This window comes from Nicotiana attenuata, unplaced genomic scaffold, assembly GCF_001879085.1.
Source record: "Nicotiana attenuata strain UT unplaced genomic scaffold, NIATTr2, whole genome shotgun sequence".
NCBI classification, from domain to species: domain Eukaryota; kingdom Viridiplantae; phylum Streptophyta; class Magnoliopsida; order Solanales; family Solanaceae; genus Nicotiana; species Nicotiana attenuata.
The window spans coordinates 163,468-184,370 of NW_017671713.1; the positions used below are offsets into that span (position 1 = coordinate 163,468).

The 20,903-nt window shown below is 35.7% G+C and overlaps 1 protein-coding gene and 1 long non-coding RNA gene across 2 annotated transcripts; one reads left to right on the forward strand and one right to left on the reverse strand.

The window, feature by feature from the left end:
- Nucleotides 1-5,366: 5,366 nt before the first annotated feature.
- Nucleotides 5,367-6,377, forward strand: LOC109209812. Its single transcript, XR_002065435.1, has 3 exons — nt 5,367-5,565; nt 5,904-6,061; nt 6,136-6,377. It is a non-coding gene; the product is annotated as an uncharacterized LOC109209812 (long non-coding RNA).
- Nucleotides 6,378-7,039: 662 nt separating this feature from the next.
- On the reverse strand, nt 7,040-13,808 carry LOC109209810 (NADH dehydrogenase [ubiquinone] 1 alpha subcomplex assembly factor 3-like). The gene is made up of 5 exons (XM_019373151.1): nt 13,551-13,808; nt 11,104-11,220; nt 10,064-10,098; nt 8,083-8,183; nt 7,040-7,323 (listed from the first exon to the last, which is right to left on the reverse strand). The coding sequence occupies exons 1-5, from the start codon at nt 13,733-13,735 to the stop codon at nt 7,237-7,239; spliced, it is 525 nt and encodes a 174-aa protein (XP_019228696.1). The 5' UTR covers nt 13,736-13,808; the 3' UTR covers nt 7,040-7,236.
- Nucleotides 13,809-20,903: the final 7,095 nt, after the last annotated feature.

A 20,903-nucleotide genomic window follows, 5' to 3' on the forward strand; every position in this document is an offset into this window, starting at 1 on the left:
GATATATATATATATATATATATATATATATATATATATATATATATATATATATATAAAATCATGAAATATAGTTAAAAATTAATTAAAACTACTTACCCAATGATTGTAGATGAAAATCCCCTCTCCAAGTCGCTTCCTACCAAGTTTGGGGTTCTAAAATGAGAGAAATGAGATGAAATCCCGACTTTCCAACCTTTTGTTCAGTTGCAGATGTTGCAATTGCGAAGAAATCCTCGCAAATGCGGCAACTGTGAAGCCCAGGAGATTTTGCAATTGTGACGCTGACCTTGCAAATGTGAAGTCTGCTCTCCTCGCAAATGCGACCATATGGTCGCATATTCGACCTACACAACTTAAGCCTAGTCTTCGCAAATGTGAACCAGTTATCGCAATTGCGATACCTGATTCCCCCTGTCATGTTTGCAATTGCGATGCTGGTACTCGCAATTGCGACAACTGCAGCAGCACCAGCAACTTGTATTTGAGTCTAAATCTTTCCGAAACTCACCCGAGACCTCGGGACTCAAAACCAAACATTCACGCAAATCTAAAAATATCATATGAACTCACTTGCATGATCAAAATACAAAAATAATATCTAAAACTACGAATCAGACATTAAAACACATTAATTTCAAAAGAAAACTCAAGAACCTCTAGAATTGCAACCAAGCGTCCGAATCCTATCAAACCAACTCCAAATGACGCCATATTTTGCAGACAAGATCCAGATAACAAAACGTACCTATTCTAAGTCCCAAAACCAAATTCCAAACCCGATAGCCGAAAAGTCAACCTATGGCCGAACTTCTAAACCTCAAATTCCCAACTTTCGTCGAAACAAGTCAAATCAAACCAAGGACCTCCGAATTCAATTTTGGACATACAGCCAGGTCCAAAATTATAATACAAAACCTATCGAAGGCATCAAAACACCGTCATGGAGTCGTTTTAAAAAATTCAAACTTTGATTAATATTTCCAACTTAGGTCTCTAAACCAAGAACCAAAGGGTCCAAATCAACCCAAAACCTTTTTGGAACAAAACAAACCCGTTCCCCAAGTCATAAAATCGTAATACACACGTGTGAATCATCAAAAGAAAAAACGGGGCTCAAATATATAAAATGATTGGTCGGGTCATTACATTAAAGTACTTAATAGCAGGTTCATCTCCTGTTGAGTAGTTGAGCAGCAACATGTTATTGTCAGAGCTAGTTCTGGGCAAGTGTCTGTAACCATAGGATATACTTCTGACCACTCATCAGTGTATAGAATCCTATCCAATCTCTTACTGATTGGACCATTTAAAGTCAATTCCAATGTACCATGCTACAATTATACTACATTCTTCCACACATTTGATAAAATCCATACTTTCACCAGTTTGTGAATCCTTTCACCCTTTTTTAAGCTGGTGTCCTACCACTTAAACAGAAAAATTCAGAAGACACATTATGCTGCACAGAAAAGGTTTGGTGCTTCTGGTGATCATTCATGACTGAGCTTGTTTGATTTGAATCTCAAAAACACCAAATCTCCCCTTTACGAGTAGCCACAGTATTATCAAACCCCAACTTCCTTCTAAATTGTTCCAGCTTAGAGCTATGTACAATGGTTCTTGAAGAGCCACAAAGGACACTTTGTATAGTCTAACAAGTTCGATTAATCAGTCAGATGCACCTTTTGATTTAACCCCCCTAATATTCCATATGATCGTGTTAATCATTGGAAATGTAAGATTAAGGTTTTTGGTTCCCTCTACCTTTACCTCTAGTGATATGTTGAGAAGAGACATTTGTTTTTGGAGCTTTTTTCCTGTTTACAGAGCTTCCCCTAGGAGAGAGACCCCCCAATTCAACTACTAATTTAATCTCCTTATGAATCATTTCTTGTTGAGTAACTTCAGTTCTTGGTCCAAAAGCTTGAACCAAACTATCATTCAGAATCAAATTCAGTGAAATTGGGACTATTGAGCACACTTCCTTGTTGGGACTGTTGAGCACTCTTCCTCGTCTGCTCCTACCTCGGCGCAGTAGGCGTTGTGAATTTCTTTCCAAGTAGTGGGAGGGTATTTCATGAGCCTGCTTAGTAACTTTCTGGTCGCTCTTGACCCATTCCTGTTCAACCCATTTCGGAAAGATGCCACCGCTATCCCTTCTGATAAATTTGGTAAGCTCATTCTCACTCTGTTGAATCGAACGAGGAAGTCCCTGAGTCCCTCGCCAGGCGATTTCTTAACGGCAAATATATCATTCACCCTGGCCTCCGCCTTCTTAGCCCCGACGTGGGCGGTGACGAACTTGTTGGCCATTTCTTCGAACGTTGTTATTGAGCGTGCTGGTAATTGTGAGTACCAGGTTAAGGCTCCCCCCGTTAGGTTCTCGCCAAACTTCTTCAGTAACACCGATGGTACTTGTTCCTTTGAAAGGTCATTGCCTTTTACCGTTGTGACGTAATGAATGATATGATCTTCGGGGTCTGTGGTACCGTCGTATATCTTCAAATACGGTGGCATTTTGAAGGTGTTGGGTGTGGCATGCGGGGCTGCCTCCTCGCTATATGGTTGTTCGACGAATCGGCCGACATCCCGTTTTGGTAGCAGTTTTGGGGCGCCCGGTATCTTATCGACCTTTTCTGATGTTCCCTCATCTGGTCACGGAGTGTTTTGTTCTCGTTTTCCATTTCTTTCATTTTCTTTAGAATGGCTGCAAGTGCATCATTACCTTCATCAACAGTGGTGTAAGTGTTACCTATTTGGGGAGCGAGTTGTTCGCCGGTGATCGATGTGGTATCTGTTGGCGCGGCGTTTCTATTCGCCCTTTGAACGGGTTTGTCGAGTATGTTATTTAGAGTACTTGTCAGCTACTCCTTCAGTAATTTTTTCACTTCTGGTGGCGCTTCCTCAGCCGTGGACTTGGAATCTCCCTTTTCGCGTGAAGCGGTTACACTTCCATGAGGGGGAGGAGAATCACTCTGCCTGGGTGTAGCACTTGGCGTCACATTCTCCTCTGTCATCCACATTGATGGTGTGCAAGATGTTGGTAGTGACACCCACTATTGCTTTCTGTCTTTCATCTCCTTTTCCTGCCATTGTTAGTTCGTGCAAACGAGAAAAAGATAGCTGTCCTTTTTTGTGATCTAGAAGAAACTAAAATTTTAACTAAAACCTCCCAACAGACAGCGCCAAATTGTTTAACCAACAAGTATTAAACTCTTTGTTAAACCAATTAATGATGAAATAGAGGATGAGTCTTAGTTAAATATAATAAGATCTAGATAAAGGACTTGGACAGGTCCGTGAAGTCAAATCACGTTTAAAAATAATAAGATCCAGCACGTGTTCAAAGATTATCAATAAATATTGTGATAAGAATATGCAATAAATATAGACAATGGCAATAAATATAATAAAGAGGAATTTATCACCCAAATATTAGTCAGTTTGGATGACTTTCCTTCCTGACAGCAACGTGGGATTAAGATAAACGAAGATGGATAAGGAATCTTTGGATCTTGTGAACAAAGAAAGAATAACGTGTGTAGAGCTATAGAATCGGTGAACAAGATAATATGTATATATTCTTTCAAGTCAACTCTTTACAAAGTGCTCTTATCAAAAAGTGAAGATCCCCCTTTGTTCTCTATTTCTTCCTATTTATAAGGGATATTCCCAAGAAACCCTAAAAAGTACAACATAAGGAATATCAAAGGAATATTCTTTGTGTCCATTTCTAAACCTATCCTACCGTTACTTCTTTACTTCAGTTGCTCGCCCTCGGCAATAATCCTTCTGAAGGCGACTCCTCGCTATTATGTCGTAGTCGACCTCGTCCTCGACCCTATTTATCTACAGTTATCAAGTCGCAAAATTTAGACCCATACAGTGCACAGTTGCTTTGCTGCTAGATTATGTGTCTTCATGAGTATTTGCAGGTGAATCTGCTTCTAAATTGTCTTGTTCCCTACTTAGAATGAAAAGCATTCTACATTTAAATTGGTGGATCTTTAGGGTCTGTAGTATATTGATTAGCCTCCTCTCCACTATTGTTTTGAGAAGTAATCACCATAACCCTCTTTTGATTCATCAATTCCTTAATTCCAAATCAAGGATGGCTCTAGGGTAAGGCACCGAAACCCTTGCCTTAGCCCCCAAATATTTCAGGCCCAAAAAATATATATAATTTATATTTATAATAGTTAATAAAAAATATCAGATTTTAATATTCTTTTTAAATTTGGTAGAGATAGGATTGAAAGAGTGAATGTGATAAATAGTTTCTCTCATTAAGTTAAACAATATATTTATTTTTATCAATTTTACTTTTCTTCTATGTATATTGTTTTTCATGTTTCTCACGATTTTACTTTTTAATTTTAACTCAGATTTAGTTATTCCTTTTGGCACATTCATACGTCAAAAAACAAGTTCTTTTGTATCTGTTTTTTAACTAAGAAATTTTTGAGGCAAGTGTCGCAATATTAAAAAAAACTCGATGAATAATGGGCTCACCACTTTATCATTTTCACTTAATATCGTATTTTTGTATAGAGGAGAATTCAATATCATGACGTGCGCCTAGCCGACACATTATGCGTATGCGTTGCTCTCTCACATTAGGCCTTTTTAGAGTCTTATTATTCTATGGATTTTAGCCACCAATTTCGTTGAGACCATAGCCGCACGAACATGTTGTTGAACCAACTTTATTCTCATTTGTTAACGGAATGGCACATTCACTGTCTTTAGTATTCTTGTTATTATTGTCTTATCTTAATTAAAACTCTATAAAATTTAATTGAGAATGTTAGGGATGGATGAATGGGTAGCTCAAGAGGGAGGCTAGTAAAGCCTTGATTTAGGCCCTTGAGATTCTGAGGCCCAAAAAACTTTTAATAGTGAATTTTATGATTTTATTTTAGCTTAGACAATATTAAAGTTTGCAGAAAAAGTAAAAAATATAAAAAATTTGTAAAAAAGAAAGAAAAGTAGATTATCTATTCTTTAATAGTAAAATACTTTAGAACTTTGAATTAAACTACTTATATTTTTATATTTGTAAATATAATTTTTTACAACAACATCAAAGGAAATATATTGTATTACATGCCTAATATTTTATTTATTCAATTTTTGTTTACTAACATATAATAATATTATTACTATGTAAAGTTAAAGGCTTTATATCATTTAGAATATTATACTATAACAACAAGCACGAAAAAATGGTAACAATAGCTTTTTTTGCATGTGCATACATATATGAATTCTAACGTAAAAAGTATAAGGCCTTTTATTAAAAATTAGCTTTTGGCCACTAATTTTATTGACCGGCCTTGTTCAACATCTTCCACCAAGTTGATTATCAACAGGTTTAAGAATGTCATCTTTTTGTGGTCTTTTAATAGACTTGTCTTAGTATGATTTTCAGTTTTTATATATTCTGATCAAGTTACGACACATAGTTAATGATTGTTCAGAGATTATTGCTAGAGGAGCTGCTTCTTACGCCGAGAGGGGGCTCGGGAAGTCTATGCATGTAGTCCACATGTGTGTTTTTAGGTATGTTTGCTTCACATGTGTTTGGAACTTTGGGGCTAATTTAGCATTTTTCACCGCCACGCCACGACCAAATTATATTTTTTGGTATTTTACGGCCATAAAACTAGAACTCCGCCTGATTCCCAAATTTTCGTGTGCTATAGCCCACGCCTTCCGCCGTGGGCCCGGGCCTCCGGACCCGGATCGCCTAAAATTTTTCCTGGACGTCAAATACGACCAAATAAATCATAGTCACCGCCCCTCCATGACCAAATTAGATCTTTTGGTATTTTACGGCCATAAAACTGAAAATCTGCGCGAGTCCCTCTGGTTTTGACCAAAATATTTCCTCTTTGCAGCTCTCCGGCGATTCAAACACTATCAAGTGAAGTTATTTGAAAAAGTCGTCGTCACGGATACTATCCCCATTGGAGATAAGCATTTTCCCCAGTTCACTGTGTTATCTATGGAAGATGTGCTGGGGAAAGCAATTTCAGGCGTACACGATGACTTCAGAGTAAGTGGCAAGAACACCTCTCATTTCCCTTTTTCTCGTTAAAATTCCTTAAGTATATCTGACTTGTGTTTCAGGGTGGCAGGTAGATGGTCCATCAGACCAAGAATCACCTAAACTAGGAATGCTCCCTTATTGATTTTGTTGATCTGAAAGACTATGTATAGTTTTGGTGTTGTAATAGATCGCATCTAGATTTTAGTTTTGGTGTTATAATAGATTGCATCTAGATTTTGTTTCATATTGTTTGGTATTATGTTTTGTTTTGGTGTTGTTGAACTAAGACTTTGTTTCCTATTATCTCTATCACTTCTAGCTACCGGACATATGGTGTACAATCTCCTATTTAAAGCTTTTACTTTGAGATAATTTTAAAGAAATTGTTTTAGTGAGTATTTTACAGCGTTGTTTTAGTATTTTATTTTGCCGAGAAAATTCTGACCAGAGATGGGTTACTTTAATGAGCCAAGATAAATTTAGAAACAAAAACTTTAATGAGCCAAGATAAATTTAGAAACAAAAATAAGAGTTAGAGGCTTCAACATTTTATTGGAGAAGCTCGCCAATGTCATCCGCTTTGTAATCAACTATAGCAATTAGAATCTAACGTTTTCCCAAAGTCTGATTGGGAACTTGCTAGTTGAAACTCTTGATCAGATTGCATCAGGGCGGCCTTCAGGTTTGAATCTTATATCCTTTGATGCTCTTACTCATCCTTGTTTAGAAGGACATTTGCCAGTGGTAACTATCATCTCAAAGGTTCTTTCTCAACTTCTGGTGCATCTAAGCTGCTTCGGAAAGAAGAGGTTGAGAGAGTGGAAGCAATTGAAAACGTGAAGCAGTTGTGGTTTCTAAAGCTTCAAGTTCACATAACTCTTGCAAGTAATACGGCTATCTGGTTGTGTTATTCGAAGTGAGAAAAGTCAAGTTAAAAAGTCAAATTTACATGAGCTACGGGGAAAATAAGAATATGAATTTGAGTAATGAAAAATAAAACGTATTTTACTAGAGCATGATGTGTCAATTGTAAACAGAGTAGTCCCATCAAATTTGGGATAAAGTAATTGGCAAGATATTCTCCTTCATTTTGATTTCCAGTAAAAGCAAAGTGATTTCCAGACATGATTAATCAGCTTGACTTTGTTAAAGAAAAAACATATATATCATAGGCCTATGAACTATGATTCTACTCCATATGGGAGAAGTGCAGCAGCCACAATCCTTCCTTCTTCATTTAAAATGTTGTAAGTTGATGCAGCATTTCTCTGCATCACAGATGAAGTAAAGAATGTAAGCAACATAATATGGATGAGAGGAAGAAGATCAAGCTCTGATCAACGAATATGTGCAACAAAACATGATATATACAGATATCTAACAAGCGACAGGCTAGCAAAGCAAGGTTTTAGAGTTCAAATAGAAATTTGTTTTTTCATGTGAGTAGTCTGATATCACTCCCACCAAAACATGTGTGATTCAATTATTGGTTCATTGTGTCTATTAAGAAACATCTTAAAAGTTTATTTTGTAAAGAACCACATGAATCGGAAATAATATGGTTCAATGATTGCATTGAAAATTTAGAAAAGAATGAGGAAGAGAAAAGCCACTTGCAAAACATTGGCTGATACATGAAATGTTTATGCTACTATAATACTCATTCAGAAATTAACCAATAAGAAAAGCATTAAGCAAGTTAAATGTCACTGTTCTGGCATTGGTTTGCTGGCTGGCTAATCTAGTTGTATTTAAACTCCTTTATGTAGGTCCAGGAATAACAAAGAGTTCCACATGTTTCCATCTTCCAATAATAGTTTTTAACAAAAAGTTCCAGAGACGTTAAGTAAATGGTGGGGGTATGATGCAGTAACCAAGAATAAATCTTGCTCAGAACTTCTATGGCTACCCATCTCATCTATCAGACACAATCTGATAATTACTGAAACAGTTGTGCATAAACGATAATATAGCCCCTTCCTTTCTGTTTTCATAATAAACACAGATTGACAGAACCATATACTTACAGAGTCAACTGCTTCCAATTTCATTCCAGTAGAACGAATAAAGGCACGAAGCTCAGGATTTACTGGTTGAATGTACCTCCCGCAGCCAAGAAGCAGAATCTCTGCAATGAAGTTATATTAGGAACAAAGACAAAGAACAGCCTCATACCAAGAGTAGTATAAAATTTAGAAGATAATCATTCCTTGACGAGATCAGGATCAGAGTCAATAGTCATTAGGTTATATGATAATCAAAACGCACGGTTATATCTAAAATTGCATCAACATCCTGTACAATAACCAGGTTGCACCAAAAAGCTAGCAACAACATGCATCTTTGTTTAAGGCTATGTAAATTTCTCCTATGGCCTTCAAAAATTCCGTCATTTCTTTCAAGCCAAACAGACCACCAAATGGTTTGAGGAATGGTAATTAATTCCAGAGTCTTTAGTGATTTCTTGCACAACCCTTCTTTGGTCCAACATTGCAGTAGCTCCAAGTGGATTTGGCATGGTCCAGGACATGCCAGGGATTCAAGGACATGCTCCGCAGTTGACTAGTAAACAATGCAAAAAGAGGTGACCAACATCTTCCACAAAGAGTTAGTCATGGTTTTTCTGTATAATTCGATTAAGCAAATTTAACTAATTGTGGTGTTCGGGCCAACTTGCATGCACCTTGATTATTCTAGTGGGTACCTACTAACTCCTACCACGCAGATACCGGCTAATTCTACCCACCAAGAGTTACTCATGGTTTTCACCTACTTCATTGACCACTAGGCCACACCCGTTGATGCATGATTTTCTCAAAAAATTTATGCTTAATTTTCCTACTACCCAAACTCTTCAAAGCTAAGGGTGTTTGTTAAACATCCATAGTTCTCTTTCTCCAGAGGTCAAACAAATTACTGCATCCTGTTCAACTTAAAATACTAATGATTTTTTAACAAGTAGTAGTACTTAGACAAACACCACCCAGCCCTCTTTTTTTAAAGTGCAAAAACCACACAAACTTAATTGCAAGATACTTTGAAATAATCAATCAACCTTGACCACCAGGTTTTTTCCTCTTAACAAGTTATTGGCAAGCACAAACCAAACAGAGCGGAATATCAACACCGCCCAGCTGCAACTATTCTTCCTAATACTAAAATTTACCATCATTTTTCCGATCAAAAATAGGTTTATTAATCAAATATTTTAAGAAATGCTAGATCATACTTTCTGCCAATCTATTTTACATACTTTTTCTTTTTATTCATGCCAAGAATATTAACTGCCATGAATACTCAGAATATCTAATCACCATGAATAATCATGGATACTTCTCCAAGATCTTAAATCAGTATAAAACAACTATAGTTTTTGACTACTGGCTGTGAAACAACCTCCCAAATATTAAACTTTGCACCTTTAACTGGTTGATTAAAATTTTAAATCTTTAACCACCTTGAGTTACAAATTCAAGCTTTTTCCTTGATTTCAAACAATACTAGCACAATACAGCTGACATAAAGGGTATAACACTTTTCACAAATGATGTATCAAAGAAGAAAGATTAGCCTATGTTAGATGGCACATCGAGTTCAGCCAAGAGAACCCAACCAAAGCAAAGTAGTAAATCGTTCTCACGCAGGAAACTGCACCAGACAAATTTGCAGCAATCTTACAGTGTGATGTCATCAGAACTTGCCACACACTAGCATAGTATTTTCCCCTTTTATGTGGAAGAAGAAACATAAAGCTGTGTACCACTAAAGATTTCAGAACATTTCAATTAATGCTGCTAACTTGAAAGGAAATAGGGTAAATAAATTTTTAAAGACATAAAAAATAAGATAAATTTGCTTGGTCCCTGCTAGAAAAGGAACAACCAATTAGACATGAAAGGTCAAACGGAATGAGCACCATAACAATGTTGTACATGAACATGAAGGTAGGTGCAGAGAAACATCAGCTGAGCATCGCATTCTTCAAAAATAGACTGACTGGCTACTCACCTGGAACTGGCCGCACAGTCTGGAAGATAGATAAGCTGCAAGAAGCACGCACCAATGGCATGTCAGACGTGACCGTATAAACAAATTGCAAAAGGAAACATCTGATATTTTTTGAGGGGAAAAAGCGTTTCATAAGTGATATCCATGCAATATAATTAAAGAGTTGAACTTTGTGGCACAGTAAAATGTCCAAAATTATGTAATACAAGGGCTGTGGACATGGTACTACTCCCTTTAGCTTTACCCCAAATTAAATTTCTCGCTTTGACCAGGCTAATAGCCTGTTTCGCCAAGCTTCCAAAATTTGCTTATTCTGAAAAGTGCTTTTTGTCAGAAAAATGCTTTTCGAAAAAGTACTTTTGAGAGTAGCAATTTGTGTTTGGCTATATTTGACATCACTTTTGCTAATATTAAAACAGAAACTTGTGTTGGCCAAGATTTCAAAAGTGCTTATGAGGAGAAGCTAATTTTTTCAGCTTCTGGAACTTCTCAAAAGTACTTATATTTTCCCTAAAAGCTTGGCCAAACACCTCAACTCTCTAAAATAAGCACTTTTGGCTTTGCAGAAGCTAGGCCAAACAGGCTACAAGTTAAAAAGTGAGTGTCGACTATTGTATAGTTTATTATTCATCGGAAGGGCATGTGAAGATATTAGTAATTTTTAGCTTTGCAGACCATAAGAGGAAAAAAGTTACATAAAATAGTGTAAAATTTGGATCCCTGTAATTACTGTTTTTGTTTGACATATGACAGAATTTTCTTTCAAAAGAAATTGGACATTATGAAGGGAATATCAACTAAAAAGAAGGAATACAACTTGGAAGGATGGGACATTCTTTCACCCTGCTGTCACTTTTTGGTCATCCCACTGAGCTACTAGGCATCAGCTCCTTAACTTCAATTGACTACAAGCTAAACCAGACTGAACCACTTCGATTGGCCAGTCCAATCCAAATGTATAAAAGGGTTTCCCATGTCTAACCAACTTATAGTACATTCAAGGAAGGTACCAGGGTTCAATGAGGAGCAAAAGTAAGTACCTTTCTGAAGTAACCTCCGAAAGTTTCTTGGGATGCCAAGACATTAACAAGTTGCCAACACAAAGCAAGCTACCTTCATAATGTACCCCATTAACTTTGAACCCGGTATCAGTAAACCTACAAGGAGCCCAAAAAAACTATTAAAATAATCAGGTGCTGATACATATTAATATGTCTTGCAGTCCAAGAAAAAAGTGCCACAACTAAATTCTTGTAAGAAAGGAAGTCTGTTAACACGAAAATTTTGAGTCGGCACGGACCGAGGGCGAGGCCATTTGGCCATCTTCTTAGGCTATCTGAATTGAATCATGACCACATCAAAATTGACCACGATATGCCGCCATGGGCACCCAGAAGAGACCCTTTGAGGCTTAGTATAAATCGTGGCAATGTGGCCTAAATGAGATTAGCCCAACATCCATCCTAATGGATTAGTAAAGGGAAAAGTCATATAGGGTTTTACTCTATGACAACCCAGTCAAGTAATTGCCTCTCATTGAACTGGGAAACGAACATATGTCAGCTGAACATGGAGCTAAAGGCGTTGGTGACTTAGTCAAGATGAAAAAGGCAGAATCAAGCAAGCAACGAACCATCTCAACATTAACTAAATGTGCCGTACTTTTAGGAAACAAAAGCGAGCACGTTAAGAAGGTGGTTTAAATGACTGACCCTGTAGCTATAAATAAGACCTTTTGTACATAGAATAGATGTCATCCATCACACATACAACACATATTCAACTCTTTTCTATTAACTCAATTCGTTACAAATTTCTATACACTTCAAGCATTAACATCTCTATTAGTCCAAGCATTACATCCTCTCTTCACATGCTTTCATCTTAGACTCACGCCAATCATACCCAAGACTTTGTTACCAGGATTTTGAAATAACCTAGGAACCCATAGTAGGGACCACAGTCCCCTCCTGAATGTAAATCATCTGATTTTACTAGGAATCACTGGTGTGAATTAGACCACCTCATCCAGCCCAGCAAACTCAGTATTTTCACCAACATGGTAGTACAGGGGCTTAAAATGGAAATGATACCAAATTACCATTACTATGAAAGCAAGGCATTAAGCAATAAAATTAACAAAAGAGAGCTAAAGAAACCATCCACCCAGAGGGTTATGAGGCTATATAGTATATCTATTGAACCAGCTTGGCAAAATTTAAGATGTAAAAGCACAAAACAGTCCACAAGCCTAGTAATACTAACAAGATAGTCCACTAAATTTTATAGCTTGATTTGTACTCCCCAGAAATATCATACAACCCGACATTTTTCTTAAGGACCGCGTCTTGACTCACCCAAAGTCAGTACAAACATTTCAAGATTAGTACGTGTGGTATTTGCCATATGGTGTGGGTGATTTCCTAAATTTTTTGATAAAGGGTGTGGGTGGTTTTTTTACATTTCTTAGCTTTTTGCGATCCAAAGGCAATGCAAGTTTTGGGTTAACACTATTGTAAAGCTAAACAACAACTGGATAGCAACTGCAATTCGTTGATTTCTCCCCTCCTCCAGGATTCTTTAAAGCTGAGAGAAAACACTCTGTTTATTCGTAACGGTCTTTTCTATCTACATTTCTATATATAGGTCTCCTTTTTCCATCCTTCATGCCCCTCCACAAAAACAACAGCCAAGCAAATTTCGAAAGCTAGTAGGAAATGGGAATAACTTTGAAATAAGTCTCCTTTCTTTATGTTTGATACAAAAAGTATATAGTTATCATTTGATAAGGCTGACTATCAGAAATATAGAGCAATAATGACATTTTTGACTGACAATTGAACAAATATTTGAAAGGAGTAAGGCACAAAGGGTAAAATATAAATCTCTGCTAGTATGTTATTAAACTGCAAATGTAAGATGAAACTAAAAAGTTCTATAGGTCCACTGAGACAATAAACATCCGCAGCAAATACATAAGTGGTCAACTAGCATGCCTAAGCTGCATGACGAATTCTAACCAAAGTAATTATGCCATTACTTGCCTCAATGAAGTAATTGCAATTTATTAAACCATATGACTAGCATCAAATTCCTCAAATAGAAAGTTTGCTTCAATTTATATGATTATATCCCGACTTCTAGTTTCTGAACTTTGAAGAGTTCTGGTCAAATAATGCTAAAAAAATTGGTTGAGTTAGCCACCAGATACGAGGCAAAAAAAGAAATAAAAGCTATCTCGCCGGTGGAGGCAGTAGGTACCCGGTGGAATAGTCGAGCAAGCTGGCCCGGTCACCAAAGTCATAAAAAAATTGAACACTAGATACGACGTAAGACACCTAAATTAGAAGAAAACAAAATTGCATAAATTGTTCTTCAAATAAAATTTAGCTCAAATAGGTCATAAATACTCCTAATTTGACGAGAAAATAACTGCATACAGAAAATAAGTAAGAAAATGATTAAACAAGGAAGAATAGGAAAGTACTGTTGGAAGCGCAATTGATCTTCAGGAACGTTATCGATAAGATTGATTTGATCGTAAAGTGAGAATGCTCGTCTCAGTGAAGGCAACGGTTGATTCAACGGCATATGGTTAGGGTTTGGGGTTCCCTTCCTCATAGCTCGCATCAACGCCGGCAGCGTCGCCACTGCTTTCTGTCTCACCGCCATTTCTCCCCTACCTTCCGACTTTCCTTCTTTCCCATTGAGGTTCCAGAAGAAATTAAGACATCATTTTTCTATTTTGACTTTCACCCCCTAAGCTTTTGCCTATCGTGCAATAAGACAACTCAATTATGTGGAACACCGTACTAACCCTTAAATTTTCTTTTCTAGGAACCCTTTATTTATTCTTTTTGTCAGTTGGGACAATAATTCAATCAAAATTTGCCCATTTTTACCTTCTTACTCAGTTTGGCCCCCGAGCCATGAATATACATGCAAGTGCCGCAAATAAGTGCCACTTTATAGCTTGTTGGATTGTTGTTATAATACGAATCTAAATACGATTGACAAGAAATTAAAAGATAGAATTTGAGAATAGACCCAATAAAATTATAATTATGTTATAAATAGTATTTTATTTATGATGAATGTCTATATTTAGAGAGATTTTCGGATTCATTGCTTGGTGGCTAAGTCACTCTCTCCCTATAAATAGAGGGTTCCCTATAAATAGAGGGTTCTATTCTATTGTAATTCACCCCAAATCAATAAGAATCCCCTCTCTCTCTTTTTCTCTGCAATATTGTTCTTCTACTTTTATTGTTTCATAACACGTTATCAGCACGAGACTCTAACCAATTGAGTAGAAGCTTTGGGATTGAGCATAATGATTGTCAATTGTTCCATGAACTTCCTTCAGGAATAAATTCTGGATTGAAGGTAAGCATTTTACCTTATTTTTTTCTTTTAAATTCTTGAATTCTATAATTAGATTTTATATACAAACAAAGACAACAAGTTTGATTATAACTCTGATAGATTTGTAAGAAATTATAACCACTCGAATTGGTAAAATTTCTCTGTCTTGCCATGATCAAATTCATGTATGATTGTGGGCAAAGAATTGAAAATCCGTCCCATTGAATTTGCTCCATTCTCATTCCCATAAGAGAATGTGATAGCAGTATGTGATAAGTCTGAAAGAAGACAATACTATCAATGTATCAATAGATGTGGACGTGGCAATAGACGAAATTATAATCGTCATCATTGTGATAATGAGAATAATAAGGATTCTCAAAATAATCCTTCAATCTGTGAAAGTAATATTTGTCATCGATTTGACATGAGATTTATAAAGCACATATAGATGATTATGGTCCATTCGTGATGTGAATGTTACAACATCTGATTTATGAATACATATTCATTATTGGAAGAATATGAACGTGCTAGTGGTAGTGATATACCACACTCACCTCTAGAAGGAGGTTTGAGATGATATTAGAAAATAATGTCATTATTATGGCATGAATGGTCATTGGTCACGTACCTATTGTACGCCAAAATATTTTGGCTATGTGATTATTAAAAGACAACGGTAATGCAAGAAATAAATCTTGCATATAATTTTGAACGTAACCATAATGGTATAATTTTCTCTTTAAAAGAGATATTCACCATATGGATGTTGATGAATATGTGGTAGTACAATATTAATTGAGAGCTCTAGAAGAGCCAATTATACTATTTTGAAGAAATTGGATTATCAATAAGACGTTGTGTTGTAGCAAGTCTCAAAAAAACTTATTGAGTTTCTAAAGTATTCGCGAAAGCGGTTGATTATATTGAGACTATAAATAAAGGAAAGATTTAATATCTTCTATAACTACAACTTGTAGCGGGGTATTATGTATGTGAAAGCTAAACCGCTTTATTCTCCAATTTGTACTACATAAACAAAAGAATGCCACTATAAAGAGAAGTTTATTGATATAAAAACCCATATCATAATAAACTTGGAGTTTATTGATAATTGCACACATCATGGTGTAAACCTGCACTTTATCAATATTGATAATTTATTCAGTTGGCATAATTGGTTTAGCCATATCAATTTAAGTATGATGTGCAAAAATAAAAGAGAATTCACATGGGTAAATATTAAAGAACTAGAAAGTTCTTTACGAATTCTCTTATGTTGCATGTTCTCATTAATTAATATACCAACTAAAATTGGGATTGAATCCCATGAATGCTGGAAATATCAAAGGTGAATATGGGCACATTCACCTGCCATGTATACCACATAAGATGCGTCTATGAGATGGTTACATGTGCGATTATTAATAACCCGCAACATGGTCTTTTGCGAGGTAACTTGCTCAATAATTTAATTTCGAGCATAATTTCCAGATTTTCTATTCAAGAAGTTCATCTTGATAAGTTGGTTTACATCACAGTTGGTTTAGCAAAATGATTTATTAAGTCCCTCTACTTAATAGCTAAACAAATTGCTTATAAGAACAAAGTTATCTATATCGGTTTGATATACGTTATACACCAAAGTATATTATTTTCTCCCCTCATAAGTGGTTCATGGTCAGGAACCAAATAATTTCATCTTATTAGTATTTATGTGCGGTGTCTATATTGATTAACATCATACCACACAAAGGTGTGTTTCCAAAATTGAGGAAGAAAGTTAGCTTTTCTAACATGAGGGGGAGACATGATAAACATTTGAGAAAAAGTTACGTGGAATGAATTATCATGTGTACATCTAGATCCTCGAATAAAATAATATGAACTTGAAGTTCATAAAAGGATAATTCATTTGCAATATATTGCAAAGCATGCCAGATGCATTTGCTGACCCAAAGAAAGTAACTATATTCTCATTGCAAATGCTCCTATTAAGTCCTAGAAGGACAAAGTCTATGGTACGCTTAAAGCGTATAGACAGATCGGTTTCAAATAAACTTCTTAATAAAGAAGATGAGCAAATGATCAAAATGATCATAATAAAGGAGGCAAGTGATCTAGAAGATCACATGACATAACACTTCATAAAATCTCAGGAGAAATTCAGGTACCTGAAAATATGAGTGAAGAGATCCCTATGTCATGTCTTTATGAAAATAAAGCTGGAACCGATATAAAATATTCGTCGACGACATCTATGAAAGCGCTAAGTATAGATGAGAATCTTAGGTCTGTCGAATACAGACACAAAAATATTGGCCAAATAGAAGAGACACAATTCAAATAGAATTGGTTTCATATGAAAGACATGTAGTTTTGAACATGTAGTTCAAACACTTGAAAGTATAAAGTCAATGGTATGTGCAATTTCGATATCTTATATGTCTAGCATGACATGAAAACTTGATATGCATTTAAAGTCTATTATATGACTTATATGACTTAACAATCCCTGAAGGATTTAAATTACTTAAAGCATATAGAATTCATGGTCATGAAGTACTACATCCTCAGTGCAATTTGTGCACAAATGTATCTTGCTATAACTATATGCATGATAATATGATAGCAAGAGTTTTCACCCCTATGTGAAGATATTGAACTGACGATTCCAACAAGATCATATGAAGACAATTCATCTTTATCAAGAATGATGATTTCAAGATGCAATATATTCATTCAAGATAATATGCCTGATTTGTTCATCAAATCTCTATCAAAGATCTTTTGAAGATGGTGCACAAGATAGGAATGCAAATGCTTAAGGATGTGAATTGATGCTCTCATCAGGGGGAGTTAATGCGCGTTGTACTCTTTTTTCCTTACAAGGTTTTGTCCCACTGGGTTTTCCTTGCAAGGTTTTTAACGAGGCAACCAAAAGGCGTATTATTAGATACGTGTACTCTTTTTCCTTCTCTAGAATTTTTTTCCCACTGGGTTTTATTTTAGTTAAGGTTTTAACGAGACACATTATCTGTTGAATAGACATTCAAGGGGGAGTGTTATAAATAGAATTTTATTTATGGTGAATGTCTATATTTAGAGAGATTCTAAGGTTTATTACTTGGTGGCTAAGTCACTCTTTCCCTATAAATAGAGGGTTCTATTCCATTATAATTCATCCCAATATCAATAAAAATTCTCTCTCCCTACTTTTTTCTGCAATACTCTTGTTCTTCATTTATTGTTTTATAACAGAGGAGCAAATTTTATTTTTTATCAACCGAAAGCAGCTCCAGGACGACTTGACTTCAGTGTGAAAACAAAAGAAAGTTACTTTTTCTGATTTTGGAAAAGAACCAACTAATTATTATTATTATTAATTAAAAGAAAAGGGAAAATAGACGAGGGGAGGAAGAAGCGACGGAGCCTTTACTGTAAAAAAGCAGCAGCACCATGGATTCTTTATGTAAATTACCTTGTTATAGTCCGTTTGGCCAAACTTCTAAAATCTGCTTATTTTGAGAAGTACTTTTCTCAAAAGTATTTTTAAAAAAAGTGTTTTTGGTGAGAATTAATTTGTGTTTGGCTAATTAATTAGAAAAGTACTTTTGACCAGTAATTAGTGTTTGGCCAAGCCTTTGAAAACTGCTTCTAAGTGTATTTTCTCAATAGTGCTTCTCAGAAAAATGCTTTTGGAGAGAAGCTAATTTTTTCTGCTTCTCCAAAATTGCTTCTGCTTCTCCTTAAAAGCACTTTTTTTCCTTCCAAAAACTTGGCCAAACACCTCAATTTTTGGCCAAAAAAACACTTTTAGCTCAAAAAAAAACTTGGCCAAATATGCTATTAATTGTCTTCTAGTAAATTGTATATCCCCTTCGAATATTGGAGGAAAGTTGTTGGTTCCATTCCGGCTAAAATTCCTTTGGCACTCACTTTTTCCTTTCGGGAAGAAGAAGCGGCAGGATCGGATACTCTGCCACAATTTTGTTGTTGGATAAGGTTATACGTAAGTTTAATTACGTTAAAATGATAGATTATTTTTAATATTTAAAGAATATTATCATTTTCCAATTTTTATGATTCCACCTAGTTTCTTATATGTTTAATTTTCTTCATTTATAAAATTGTGTTATTATTCTACTTTTGAAACTATACCTCCTAATAATAGAATAATGAGTTATTAATAAACTTGGCATATAATTAGTGATATTATTAAAGTAGAATCTCATTGTTGAATGAGATTATAGACTTATGTTTTCCTTTTCTTTTGAATTATATTTACTTAAACTATGTTGAAACTTATTTTATGTTATGTTGTAATTTTACTGATGGTAGGCTAGAAACACATATTTTAGTCATAGTTAGCACTCTAATCACTGCATTTTACTTGTGGTTGAGCTTAGTTAATGGTGATTTGCGCTTGTTACGTTTTTTATGACTTGCAGAAAATGATTCCGAGCTACTGAGATAATTTGGAGCTAATTTGAACAAGTTGTAGCTTTGAAGTCTGAGTAAAAGCCCAAGAAATAAAGCCGGGATCACGTCCGGGGGTCGAGGACCAAGTATGATGTCAAAAGGTGAGAAAAAAGATTACTCTGAGAAAATGCATTACCGCGTCGCGCCATGCGCCGCGGGGCGCTAGTGCAAAATTTCTACAAAGTGAAAAAAATCAACTCTCTGAAGATCCTCACTAATGCGGCGCATGGCATGCCACACTAGTGTATTTTCGCGTTCCAGTTGTCCCACTTCGGATTGGAAGCGGTAGTTTCGTCCGGGCCCGTTCCTATATGATATAAATACATCAAAAACACGATTTTTAGAGGACTTTTGACCTTGGAAGCTTTGGGAGAGCATTGGAGGCTACAAGGCACATGATTTTATCATTTTTCCATCAATTCAATAAGTGAGTCTGGATTGTAACGTTAGATTGATGCTTTCTCACCCTTTAATTATATGTGTGATGACTTCCTCCATAATTGTGGAGTAGTTTACCTTAAGGTTTGACGTGATTTGGTCACTTGGTTGTAGTTTATGGATTTGACTACTATTTAATTGCTTGAATATATTGGAGGAGCTTTAATATATTTGTGATTTTATTATTTATAATGTTTATTCGAAAGAGGAACATCTTATTGAATATTATTGCAGCGTATCCCTTGGTTTATTTTGGTGATTCTTTGAAGTAATCGAGAGAGCTTTTTGAGTTACCGTTTAAATTAAGATTGAGAAATATTCGCGAGAAGTTTCTCTTAGATCATTCCTACCAATAGATTCTTGCATGTTCCACCGCATTTCACATTAGTTTATTTGAAAGATTTAGATTTAACGGAGAGAGAAGTCTGAATCGGAAGTATAAGCTCTTATTGAATTCGTGAGAATCGAGAACCTCAAGAGTGAAATATAACAATATCATATCCAGAATAACAATCTTGCACCTATCATGTCAAAACCTTTATTTCTCACATTGATAAGAAACCAACTATTCTAATCTCTAGTTCTTTGCGATCAATTGTCAATTGCTTTACTTTAGTAGTTAATTGTAGTTCGTAATCATTCCAAATTAAGTTTTGATCATCCTGAATAACAGTTAAACCAGAAATTACTAGAGCATTATTTAATCCAATCAATGTAGAGACGATAATTTAACTATACTATCTTTGGCTAGAGCGCATCAATTTTGTATTGTGTTTTGCGCTTGTCAAATTTTGGCGCCATTGTCGGAGATCGGTAATTAATAGTGTTTAAAATAATTTTTGGTGGTAATTCGGGAATTAAATATTTTTGCTTTGTTTTTTGGTTAACTTCCCTTCAAGATTTCTTTTGTTGTACCTGACAAGTGCTAGGGATAAAGCTTGAATAATTATTCTTGATATTGAACTCTAATTGTTGCGAACACAACCAGCCTAAGAACACGGTTTCATAGTTAGCCGTTGAACATTATCATAAGTCTGCTACTTGTTTTATGTCATGACTCAAGTTCGCCCTCCGTGAACTATCGTGATGGCACCTAGTCTCTACGACTAGGTAAGCCTAACAATTTGCAGAAAAGAAACGAAATGCGAAAACGAATAAAAACTGAATATAAAACAAAATAGGACGTTTAAGATACCGCTCGACATAAACCAATACATGTTCTCAAAAACTGAATCAACTCCCAAAACCCGGAATCTCATGAAATCACAAGCTAAGAAACACTACATAAGGTTCTAACTCCAGAATGTCAAGTCAGAAGAAAGTACAGAAGATCTATAGCTAACAGAGGGAATAGAGAGAGACTCCTCGGTGTGCGGACGCGGCAGATATACCTCAAAGTCTCTGAAGGTCGCCTCGCCTCACTAACGGTATAGCTGAGCCGATGAACCTGGATCTGCACACGAAAAACATGTGCACGAAAGGATATGAGTACACCACGGCGGTACCCAATAAGCCAAGCCTAACCTCGGTCGAGTAGTGACGAGGAAGGTAT